The 12,998-nt window shown below is 48.7% G+C and overlaps 1 protein-coding gene across 1 annotated transcript in view; it reads left to right on the top strand.

Moving 5' to 3' along the window:
- INCENP (inner centromere protein) overlaps positions 1-12,998 on the top strand; it is a 177,055-nt gene that overhangs the window by 27,707 nt on the left and 136,350 nt on the right. Inside the window, exon 4 of the mRNA XM_063944393.1 lies at positions 8,099-8,826. Within this exon, the coding sequence (XP_063800463.1) occupies positions 8,099-8,826 (728 nt within the window). The remainder of the gene's footprint in view (positions 1-8,098; positions 8,827-12,998) is intronic.

The following is a 12,998-nucleotide window of genomic DNA, read 5'->3' as shown; positions in this document are numbered from 1 at the left end:
ACCCCTGGATCCTGCAGGTAGTATCTCAGGGTTACAGGTTGGAATTCGAGAAGTCTCCCCCTCGCCGGTTCCTACAGTCTGCTCTGCCAACGTCTCCCTCAGACAGGGCGACGGTATTGGAAGCCATTCACAAGCTGTATTCTCAGCAGGTGATAGTCAAGGTACCCCTCCTACAACAGGGAAAGGGGTATTATTCCACACTATTTGTGGTACCGAAGCCGGACGGCTCGGTAAGACCTATTCTAAATCTGAAATCTTTGAACCTGTACATACAAAAATTCAAGTTCAAGATGGAGTCACTCAGAGCAGTGATAGCGAATCTGGAAGAAGGGGACTTTATGGTGTCCCTGGACATCAAGGATGCTTACCTGCATGTCCCAATTTGCCCTTCACATCAAGGGTACCTCAGGTTCGTGGTGCAAAACTGTCATTATCAGTTTCAGACGCTGCCGTTTGGATTGTCCACGGCACCTCGGGTCTTTACCAAGGTAATGGCCGAAATGATGTTTCTTCTGCGAAGAAAAGGCGTATTAATTATCCCTTACTTGGACGATCTCCTGATAAGGGCAAGGTCCAGAGAACAGCTGGAGGACGTAGTAGCACTAACCCAAGTAGTGCTGCAACAGCACGGGTGGATTCTGAATTTTCCAAAATCTCAATTGACCCCGACGACACGTCTGCTGTTCCTGGGAATGATTCTGGACACGGTTCAGAAAAAGGTGTTTCTTCCGGAGGAGAAAGCCAGGGAGTTATCCGAACTTGTCAGGAACCTCCTAAAACCAGGAAAAGTGTCTGTGCATCAATGCACAAGAGTCCTGGGAAAAATGGTGGCTTCTTACGAAGCGATTCCATTCGGCAGATTCCACGCACAAACTTTTCAGTGGGATCTGCTGGACAAATGGTCCGGATAGCATCTGCAGATGCATCAGCGGATAACTTTGTCTCCACGGACAAGGGTGTCTCTTCTGTGGTGGTTGCAGAGTGCTCATCTGTTAGAGGGCCGCAGATTCGGCATACAGGACTGGGTCCTGGTGACCACGGATGCCAGTCTGAGAGGCTGGGGAGCGGTCACACAGGGAAGAAACTTCCAGGGAGTGTGGTCAAGCCTGGAGATGTCTCTTCACATAAATATACTGGAGCTAAGAGCGATTTACAATGCTCTAAGTCTGGCAAAACCCCTGCTTCAGGGTCAGCCGGTGTTGATCCAGTCGGACAACATCACGGCAGTCGCCCACGTAAACAGACAGGGCGGCACAAGAAGCAGGAGGGCAATGGCAGAAGCTGCAAGGATTCTTCGCTGGGCGGAAGATCATGTGATAGCACTGTCAGCAGTGTTCATTCCGGGAGTGGACAACTGGGAAGCGGACTTCCTCAGCAGACACGATCTACACCCGGGAGAGTGGGGACTTCATCCAGAAGTCTTCCACATGATTGTGAACCGTTGGGAAAAACCAAAGGTGGATATGATGGCGTCCCTCCTCAACAAAAAACTGGACAGGTATTGCGCCAGGTCAAGAGACCCTCAGGCAATAGCTGTGGACGCTCTGGTAACACCGTGGGTGTTCCAGTCAGTGTATGTGTTTCCTCCTCTGCCTCTCATACCAAAAGTACTGAGAATTATACGGCAAAGGGGAGTAAGAACGATACTCGTGGCTCCGGATTGGCCAAGAAAAACTTGGTACCCGGAACTTCAGGAGATGCTCACGGAAGATCCGTGGCCTCTACCTCTAAGACGGGACCTGCTTCAGCAGGGACCGTGTCTATTCCAAGACTTACCGCGGCTGCGTTTGACGGCATGGCGGTTGAACGCCGAATTCTAAGGGAAAAAGGCATTCCGGAAGAGGTCATCCCTACCCTGGTAAAAGCCAGGAAGGAGGTGACTGCACAACATTATCACCGCATTTGGAGAAAATATGTTGCGTGGTGTGAGGCCAGGAAGGCCCCGACGGAGGAATTTCAACTGGGTCGATTCCTACATTTCCTGCAAACAGGATTGTCTATGGGCCTCAAATTAGGGTCCATTAAGGTTCAAATTTCGGCCCTGTCGATTTTCTTCCAGAAAGAATTGGCTTCAGTTCCTGAAGTCCAGACTTTTGTAAAAGGAGTACTACATATACTGCCCCCGGTTGTGCCCCCAGTGGCTCCGTGGGATCTTAATGTAGTTTTGGATTTTCTCAAATCCCATTGGTTTGAGCCACTCAAATCGGTGGATTTGAAATATCTTGCATGGAAAGTAACCATGCTACTGGCCCTGGCTTCAGCCAGGAGAGTGTCAGAATTGGCGGCTTTATCGTATAAAAGCCCATATCTGATTTTACATTCGGACAGGGCAGAACTGCGGACGCGTCCTCAGTTTCTGCCTAAGGTGGTTTCAGCGTTTCACCTGAACCAGCCTATTGTGGTGCCTGCGGCTACTAGCGATTTGGAGGATTCCAAGTTGCTGGACGTTGTCAGGGCATTGAAAATATATATTTCAAGGACGGCTGGAGTCAGAAAATCTGACTCGCTGTTTATACTATATGCACCCAACAAGCTGGGTGCTCCTGCTTCTAAGCAGACGATTGCTCGTTGGATTTGTAGCACAATTCAACTTGCACATTCTGTGGCAGGCCTGCCACAGCCTAAATCTGTCAAGGCCCATTCCACAAGGAAGGTGGGCTCATCCTGGGCGGCTGCCCGAGGGGTCTCGGCATTACAACTCTGCCGAGCAGCTACGTGGTCGGGGGAGAACACGTTTGTAAAATTCTACAAATTTGATACCCTGGCTAAAGAGGACCTGGAGTTCTCTCATTCGGTGCTGCAGAGTCATCCGCACTCTCCCGCCCGTTTGGGAGCTTTGGTATAATCCCCATGGTCCTGACGGAGTCCCAGCATCCACTAGGACGTCAGAGAAAATAAGATTTTACTTACCGATAAATCTATTTCTCGTAGTCCGTAGTGGATGCTGGGCGCCCATCCCAAGTGCGGATTGTCTGCAATACTTGTACATAGTGATTGTTACAAAAAAATCGGGTTGTTATTGTTGTGAGCCGTCTGTTCAGAGGCTCCTACGTTTGTCATACTGTTAACTGGGTTCAGATCACAGGTTGTACGGTGTGATTGGTGTGGCTGGTATGAGTCTTACCCGGGATTCAAAATCCTTCCTTATTGTGTACGCTCGTCCGGGCACAGTATCCTAACTGAGGCTTGGAGGAGGGTCATAGGGGGAGGAGCCAGTGCACACCACCTAGTCCTAAAGCTTTTATTTTTGTGCCCTGTCTCCTGCGGAGCCGCTAATCCCCATGGTCCTGACGGAGTCCCAGCATCCACTACGGACTACGAGAAATAGATTTATCGGTAAGTAAAATCTTATTTTAATTCGGTATGCGGTTTAGGCATCAGCATACCTGGGGGGGGGGGGTTGTTCACCTGTCAAAACCGCAGTGCGCCGCATACCCCTAACAGATGCCTGGAGGTGACCATCAGTGGTGAGTAAACACCGGGGGCCCGCTAGGAGAGGGGGGGGGGGGGGGGGGGGGGAGGAGTCCGCTATTGCCCCTGTGTAAACTGGCAAGCGGTGGGCTTTACTGAGCATTTATGTGAAGTTTTAAGCATGTTTGGAGACATTGCCAGTATAAAATCTTCAGTAGCTCCAGTGCCGTTAAGGGGGGCGGAGCTACATCAGAGCGGGCTCAGTGGCATTTTGTCACTTTCCTCTGCAGATGCAGCAGCAGCCTCACACAGCTCCTCCAGCCGCTGACATGCTTGATCACTGGTACAGGGTGTAGCTTGGGGGAGAGCCGCTAAAATTGTGCACATTACACATTCCTAAAGGAAAATTGGGTTTTTAAAACAGTGTTTCACTGAACTAAATGCTGACAGCCTCACTGGGGCTCTCTGGCGTGGGTGTGCTAGTGCCTTCTCCATCTGTGTTTCCGCTCACAATAGAGTGTGTATTGTTTTGTTACTTTTCACCATGGTAAAACACAAGTTATGCAGGGTCTGTAACACCAGATTCTCCCCACTCTCATCTGGTTCCATTTCATGTGAACAGCGTAGTCAATATTCACAAAACGTTGAGAATGTGAGGGAGGGTCACAAGCCTTCCTGGCCTGGGTGCAATCAAAACTATGTCTAATATGTCATCTCGGCTCACTGCAAATGCCTACAAAACTCGAGAGCTGCAAAAAGTAGCAGATCTAGCTGACAGGGCTGATGTTCCCCATTCCCCCCCCCCCCCCCTCCCCTAATGCAGGTCCACAAAAACGTGCTTTACCTGCACTTCTGTCAGATTCTGATATACAGGATGATGGGAACGGCGTGGATCCCTTAATTGAGGATTCCACTCCTACACAGGGTATTGAATCCCTTATTTTAGCTATAAGGGATGTACTAAAGCTCCCTCTAGAGGACACTGCAAATCAGCAGTTGATTTTCCTCCCTCAAGACAAACTGACTGTCACATTTCCTGATTCTAAATTAGATGATTTATTTAAGCTAGCCTGGAAGAATCCAGATAAGAAATATCAGGTGTCAAAACGGTTTTTGCATACATTCCCCTTTGCCCCTGAGGGCAGAAAGTTCTGGGAATAATCCCCGGTTGTAGACGTCTGTCTTTAGCCTCTCTAAGAAGGAGTTACTCCCGACTCCGGGTTCCTTTATGGTAAAGCCCTCTGCCTGCTAGACGTGCCTACCTGGGACCGTCTACTCAGTCCCTTCAGTCTACCAGATTTCGATCTGGGGCCAAATGTGCATCAAATGCAGCTAGAGGCACCAGGGGTAAACCTAAGAAACCAGCAGTTGCCGGCTCTCAAAAACAGAGCACCGGTTCAGCTTCCGCAAAGACCTCAGCATGACGGCTCCCGCCCACCCTGGGAGGATCTCGAGGTGAGAGCCTGGTTACGTCACTTCAGCCACAACTGGGAAAGTTCCTGCCAGGACGCCTGGGTAAGGGACCTTATTTCTCAGGTTTGCAAACTGGAGTTAGACTGTGCTTCTCCCTAACAATTTTTCACAGGCCATCACAAAGTTGGTCCAGTCCCAAGTCATTGTTCCAGTACCCCTGCAACAGCAAGGACAAGGTTACTATTCCAGTCTGTTCATTGTGCCAAAACCAGACGGGTTTGTGAGGCCAATTTTGAATTTGAAGTCCTTGAATCCTTACCTAAAGGTTTTCAAATTCAAGATGGAATCTTTGAGAGCGGTGATCGCAGGAATTCCTAGTGTCCCTGGATATCAAGGACGCCTACCTCCATATCCCAATTTGGCCTCCTCATCAGGCCTATCTGAGATTCGCACTGCCAGTTCCAGGCGTTACTCTTTGGCCTGTCTACAGCTCCGAGGGTGTTCACGAAGGTGATGTCGGAAATGATGTTCCAGCTCAGGGTCCAGGCGGTCAACGTGGTCCCTTACCTGGACGATTTCCTGATAAGTAGGAGTTCCAGGGGAGCTCCTCTGCTCCATATAGATCGCACTATACACCTGTCACACCACGGGTGGATCCTCAATCTTCAGAAGTCCCACCTGGAGCCATCTCAGTGGCTTCTGTTTCTGGGATTGCTACTGGATACTGTAGCGTAGAAAGTGTTCCTCCTAGAGGACAAAGTGAGAACTCCCCAGGAAATGGTTTGCATGGTTCTCCAACCGACCTAGAGTTTCCATTCTTCTTTGCATAAGATTGTTGGGAAAGATGGTAGCCTCGTACGAGGCCCTTCAGTATGGACGGTTCCATACCAGACCCTTCCAGGTGGACATCCTGAACAAGTGGTCCGGTTCCCAACTTCAGATGCACCGGATGATTCAACCGGGCTAGGATTTCACTCCTGTAGTGGCTGCAGTCTTCCAATCTCCAGGAAGGTCGACCATTCGGGATTCAGGATTGGATTCTTCTCACGTCAGATGCGAGTCTGAGAGGATGGGGGGCTGTCACCCAAGGGGTGCAGTTCCAGGGCAAGTGGTCTGCCGAAGACGCCCTACTTCCGATTAACATCCTGGAACTTCGGGCTATCTACAATGCCCTGATTCAGGCTTCCCTTCTGCTCCGGGATCAGGCAATCAAGGTACAGTCGGACAATGCCACGGTTGTGGCGTACATCAATCGACAGAGGGACAAAAAGCAGGGCCTGCATGCGAGAAGTATTAAGAATACTCCTCTGGGCAGAAGGAAATGCAGTAGCACTGTCCGCAATCTTCATTCCGGGAGTTGGCAACTGGTAAGCGGACTTCCTGAGTCGCCACGATCTCCACCCAGGAAAGTGGGGCCTACATCCTCAAATGTTTCAACAGGTCATCGACTGGTGGGGCTGCGTCTCGCCTCAACAAGAAACTTCACTCTAATTGCTCGCGAACCAGAGACCCTCAAGCGTGTGCAGTGGATGCACTGACGTCACCGTGGCCTTACCAGCTGGTCTACATATTTCCTCCGATTCTGTTGATCCCAAAGGTGCTCAAAGGATCCGGCATCAAGGAGTACAAGCAATTTTGCTTGCCCCGGAGAGCATGGTATGCAAATCTTCTGGACATGTACGTCGAAGACCCTTGGCATCTACCATTGAGAGATCTTCAACAAGGAGCGTTCGTCTACCCGGACTTACGGCGGCTTCGTTTGACGGCATGGAAGTTGAGCGGAACATCCTAGCTCACAAGGGACTTTCCAAATGGGTCATTGCCACTATGGTGCAAGCCAGAAAACCTGTGACGTCAAAACACTCTGGCGGAGATGTCTCCTGGTGCGAGGAATGCACATATCCATCTGCCGAATTTCACTTGGGAAGATTTTTGTTTCCTGCATGCTGGAGTGGATCAAGGCTAACGTCTGGGATCCATTAAGGTTCAAATTTCAGCTTTCAATCTTCTTCCAAAAGAAGTTGGCTATTTTGCCTGAAGTTCAGACCTTCTTGCAAGGGGTGCTTCACATCCAACCGCAGTTTGTGCTGCCTACGGCACCTTGGGCTTTGGATGTGGTGTTACGATTTTTACAGTCCTCCTCCTGGTTTGAACCTCTGATGACGGTAGGAGACAAGTACCTCACGTGGAAGATGGTGGTTTTACTGGCCTTGGCTTCTGCTAGACGTGTCTCAGAATTGGGGAGCCTTATCGTATAAAAGTCCGTATTTGGTCTTTTACGAGGACAGAGCGGAGCTCCGGACTAGACAGCAGTTCCTGCTGAAGGTTGTTTCCGCGTTTCATCTGAATCAACCTATTTTGGTTCCATCCTGTTCTGATGCTTCTGCTCCTCCGGAGGCATTGGATGCTGTGCGTGCTCCTATGATGCACAGAAGGGTTGTCCTGCTTCAAAGCAGTCCATTGCTCATTGGATTCGGCTTACTATCCAGTAGGCCTATGTGTCGGCGGCCTTACCCATTCCTAAGTCTCTAAAGGCCCACTCTACTAGATCAGTGGGCTCTTCCTGGACTGCTTCCTGTGGACTCTCGGCCTTGCAACTATTCCGAGCTGCTACCTGGTCGGGGAAGAACACCTTTGAAGTTCTACAAGTTTGATACCCTGGTCAAAGGGGATACCGAGTTTGGGCAGGTGCTGCTGCAGATGTGTCCGCACATTCCCGCCTGTTCTGTAAGCTTTGGGACATCCCCATCGTACTAATGTGTCCCCAATATCCCTTATGGATGCTAGAGGAAATAGGATTTTAAATACCCACCGGTAAATCCTTTTCTCGTAGTCCATAAGGGATATTGGGCGTCCGCCTCTGTGCGGTGACTTTCTGCAGGTTCTCTGTTAGGTGTTACCTGTTCAGCCATTGCTGTTTGTTGCCGGCCCAGTTATGTTATGGTGTGCTGTTGTATAAATCTCACCACACTTCTCGCTATGTTCTTTATCTCAATTATGTAATTTCTCCTTTGGCACTGTTTTACCTATAACTGCCTGTGGGAGGGGGGCATAGAGGGGAGGAGCCAGCACACCCAGTGGAAGAAATTTAAAGTGCACTGGCTCCTGTGGACCCAGTCTACTCCATCGTACTAATGTGTCCCCAATACCCCTTATGGACTACGAGAAAAGGATTTACCGGTAGGTATTTAAAATCCTATATTTTTAAAAATGTATTTTTAATCATGCAGAAACCTTTCCTGTCATTTTTAATTATATAATTATTTTTTTGCAGGTTATCAAGACGAAGCAGTGCCAGCTGGAGTACATCTGTACGCAGACTGTCAACTAGACAAATGAACAAAGCACTTGAGACATCCATTCCAGAGGAGACTGTGCAACCTAAGAGAGTGACTCGGGCGAGGGTACAAGCTAGCATAGTCTGTATGCCTGCAGCAGAGAGACCACTACAAGAACTTACTTCGAGCTCTGCCAATGATCGCATTCTGCAGGTGAAGATCAGTGCTGAAGATCGCCACAGTGCAGAGCTACAAATCACAGAGCTGGTTGCTTTGGGTTCCAGTGCTCCACCTGTCCCCGTTGCTCCCGCAGTGGTGGCTGCTACAGAACATCCTGCCCCTGTCACACCTCCAAAAAACGATCGCACAGCAGCCAAGTTAAAGATTGCAGATAGCTCCACTCCTAGGATGGCAGCTGTTGATAAAGAGTCGGTAGATCTGACCCTTGAATCTCCCCAACCTGTTGCAGAAGCAGCCAAGGCGTTGGCTTTGGAATTGTCAAATCACAGCATGACTCCCACAGGATCACGCTCTGACCGCCGCTCTGTTCGTCGCAGCATCGTGGCAAAAAAGTCGATCAGCTCTCGCTCCTCTTTGGCTAATAAGTACTCGCTTGCTAGCAAGCGTGAAAGCATGACCAAAGAAGCTGTGCGCAAGTCCATTCGTCGGTCGGTGTCCAAAAAGAAAGCTACAGAGACTTCTTCATCATCTAGTTACAAGAGCTGTAAGTGACTTCTAAACTTTACTATGTTAATCTGCATAACACCAACATGTGATACAGCACTTTCCAGACACTAGAATCTTTCACACCAGTCCCTGCCTATTTGGTATCTTGCAAGTGTGAAGACACATTTGCATCATTTAAAAACAATTCAAATTCTCACTCGTCTCCCTCATGACCTGCATCTTAGATGCCCACAGGCGCGTTATACTTCTCCATTGGGTTGCTTTTGGGAGCATAGAATAGTATGTGAGCGTGGCGTGTGTATGTATGTGTTTCTGTTTATGTATATATGTGAATGTGCGTGTATATTTCTTAATCCTTTAACTGATGTTGCTGTTCATTGGCAGTTACACCACCTCAATTTGTGGTAAGTCACGAACAGCTACTGGAAACTGTGGCATTAGATGGGGGTTACAATCTCAGACGACCCATGCTAGGAATTGACTGGTCCTGTTTGGGTTTTTTCCTTGGAGGAGGTGAAGGTTAAGGAAATTGTAATCCCCTGCCAGCCAGCACTACCTCAAAGGAAAAATCCTGCCAAAAGTGATGACCATCTACACCTCTACTTGTTCCACCCCCTCCCCTCTCGGGAGGTTTTGGAGTACAAATATATTCATAGATCTCCTAAGATTAGGTTTAATTCAAAGCTTAAGGGTCTAATATCCAATCCTCCACACCTTGTGAAGAACAACAAATAGAAATATAGGCTTGGAAAAGCAAGCAGTTTCCAAACTCAGTAAAACAATCTACATGATGCGTGATCTGCAGTTTTGGGCACGCTGTGGATCAGTGATATCATAGATTTCATAAAGACCCTGTTTTGTTTCCCCAGCATTGCATTACTGAAGATGAAACAAAATGTTGCACTCTTTGGGGGGACTGTCATTGGTCACCTTGGGTTCTCCTGTTGCCAAAATTGTCTAAATTGTGATTTTATTTAAATTTTAGTCCAAAATATCACACTAATCTTTTTATGGCCCAATTTGAACCACAAATGCTAAAACACCCAGTATTGGGTGGACAGGTTGTAGATTGAGTCCGCGATTGGTAGTCCAACACTTGAGCAGAAAGAGTTCACTGTCTTCATGGACATCAAGGGTGCATACATTCGTGTTACTATCTATGGAGGTCTTTGCCTTCCAGGAGGTGCAATTTGTATAATTCAACTTGAGTGCAGATTCTGTTGCAAGAATAAGCCACCGCAAAATCGGTCAAATGCCTCGGTGGTGGCATTCTTTAACCATCATTGAGACGTGGCTTGGTCCCTGATGTCTGCATGATGTCTAAAGTTCTCCATTAAACCGCAAAGTGGATCAGCTCTGCAGGCGTCTTTGGTAAATCCTATGTCTGCCCCATAGACTTTCATCTGATTTACCTATTACTTCCAATAGCAGTACACAATGCATTCTGAAGGAGATAGTGAGCCTTCAGGTGGTTCTGGTGGCAGTAGACTGGTCAAGAAGGTCGCTGTACTGACATTTTCTAGGAGGCTGTAAGTCTGTGTTGTGGCATCTTCATCTAACGGTGCATACACACAATGCGATTTTGCGCTCAAAACCTCATAGTGTGTATGGCTGGCGAAGAGCGTTGATGCATGCTCTCACATCATCGCTGGCCGCCACTGTCTGTCGACCAGTTTTACCAGCCGAGTGAACTACTTTCCACAGTAGGAGACTGTGGAAAGTGGTTCACCTCCGTGAAAATCGCTCAGTGTGCATGCACCTTAAGACCTGACAAGTTTAGGAATTGTTTTACTGTGCAGAATTAGAGCAAGTGACAGTGTGGAACTTGAAGCTATGATTCTTAAGCTGGGCGATAAATCGGTCCGATCAGACGACAGCTCAATTCTGCGCATATCGGCCAGTGTGTCTTCCCAATATGCGCATGCCTGCAGTCACTAGCGGCATAATCAGGTTTGATGTGCTGCACATTAAACCCAACGTTATTACTAGCATCCTGTAGTATGCTAATGAAGTATGGAACATGATGGTCCAGCACTTTTATTATAGTCACCCCAGTGTGTGTGTGGGTAATCTGGGTTGACGGGGGTTTGCTTCAGCATTGCTCCAGTATGTACCCAGCTATGCTTAAACAAAGGGTTTGGTTTCATCCAAGAATTATAGGTCTTTCAAACCCTACCTTTTTTGTGGGAAACTTTCTTCTCATCCCATCTTGCTTTCAGGTAGCCTATGTGCTTCCATTTCTCTTACGTCCTAGAGGATGCTGCGGTCCACATTAGTACCATGGGGTATAGACGGGTCCACTAGGAGCCACTAGCACTTTAAGAGTTTGAGTGTGTGGGCTGGCTCCTCTCCTACCAGGCTCAGTTTGGAAAATGTGCCCAGAGGAGCCGATCACAGCTAGGCGAGCTCTCCAGAGTTTCTCTAGTAAAAGTTTTCTTAGAATTTATTATTTTGCAGGGAGGCTGCTGGCAACAGCCTCCCTGCTGCGTGGGACTAAGGGGGGGGAGTAGTGTCCGCCCTGTGGGGTCTGAGCCACTATCTCTGCTGACAGGACACTGAGCTCCTGAGGGTGCTGATCGTTAGCCGCTCCAGGTGACCGCTCACTCCCGCAGTATGCCGCCATCCCCTTACAGAGCCAGAAGACTTCGGTGGCGAGTGAGTCACCGGCCCCCCTGGCAAGCAGGGAGCCGGTGTGAAGATGGCAGCAACAGGGTAAGGAGCGCAGTACTTCCTGCGCTCCGAGGCTCAGTGGTACATAGTGGGGCGCCCTGAGCCAGCGCCTATACCCTACACTGGTTAGCAAGCCTGTCGGGGTCCCCGGATCGCTGCCAGCAGAAATCCTCAGGCCAGTATAATATAATGAAGAGCGGGAAGCAGCACCATGTTCAGGGGGCGGAGCTTCTCCTCAGAGCGGCCCCAGCAGCGTTCAGCGCCATTTTCCTGCCTGCAGTTCCTGTACAACAGATGCTGGCAGGGAGAGCTGTTCCTCCAAGCAACTCCAGCTATCCTGTGCGGTACCAGGGGGTTGTAGAGGGAAGTGAGGGGGGAGGCTGTGTAAAGTCTGTGTAGTCTATTACGGTACACAGATGGCGCTGGTGGTTTTTATTATTTCTACCTCAAAAAGCGCTGTGTGTGGGTTGGCTCCATTCTGTCTGTCTCTGGGCATACTTGGGGGGGAAACTGACATTTCCCTGTGTGGGTGTTTAATATCTCACATAGCCATGTCTAAGGACTCTGTATCATATGCTGCAGAAGAGGTTTCCTCTCAGGAAGGATCCATTCCATGTACACAGGATTGTTATGCTTTGTCTCAGATTCCTATTGTCTAGCCTGAGTGGGTAACGTCTGTCAAAGGAATCTCTCAGATCTCTACTAGGGTAGTTGATACTGAGACTGAAACTCAGGTGTTGAAGTCTATGGCAGTTTGGTCAGGCTCTGTCCCTATTCCTGCAAAATCCCCTAGCATGTTCCCACAGAAACGTGCACTTGCCCAAATTATGCAAGATGACACGGATACTGATTCTGATACTGCAGATGGTGATGGGGCGGCATTCCTTGCTAAGGGGGTACAGCTCATGATTGAGGCCATTAGAGATGTGTTAAACATAAATGACACCACCTGTGCAGGATGAGGAGGCTTATTTTACTGACAATAAGAAAGCCTCGCTAACCTTCCCTGAGTCTAAAGAATTAAACGCTATATTTGAGAAATCCTGGGAAAACCTGGAGAAAAAATTTCAGATCCCAAAAAGGTTTTTGGTTGCTTTTCCCTTCCCTGAGGAAGATGGGGAAAAAATGGGAAAACCCACCCTTTGTTGACGCATCTGTCTACAGAAAAAAAGTGGTTTTATCTGTCCCTGGCTCTTACCGCGTTAAAAGAACCGGCTGATCGTAAGGTTGACACTACGCTCAAATCCATTTACACTGCTTCATTTCTAAAGCCGTAGTAAAGTGGTCAGGCACATTACTAGAGGATTTGGATAAAATGGCTAGAAGTGTCATTGAATTGTTTTTACGTAACATACAGGATTCTGCGGGGTTCATGGTGGAAGGACCTGGGTACGCTGATTGCATGGATATCTTCCTGGTCTGCCTCAGCTCGCAGGGGACTCTGTCTACGCCAATGGTCTGCAGATGCAGAATCCTACACAGGTCAGGCTCTATTTGGGGAAGCGTTGGATGCGTGGATTTCCACGGCAACCGTGGGTA

The sequence above is a fragment of the Pseudophryne corroboree genome, chromosome 11 (genome assembly GCF_028390025.1).
Source record: "Pseudophryne corroboree isolate aPseCor3 chromosome 11, aPseCor3.hap2, whole genome shotgun sequence".
NCBI lineage: Eukaryota > Metazoa > Chordata > Amphibia > Anura > Myobatrachidae > Pseudophryne > Pseudophryne corroboree.
The sequence above is the reverse complement of the archived record's forward strand: the minus strand, read 5'-3'. Positions and strand labels throughout refer to the sequence as shown.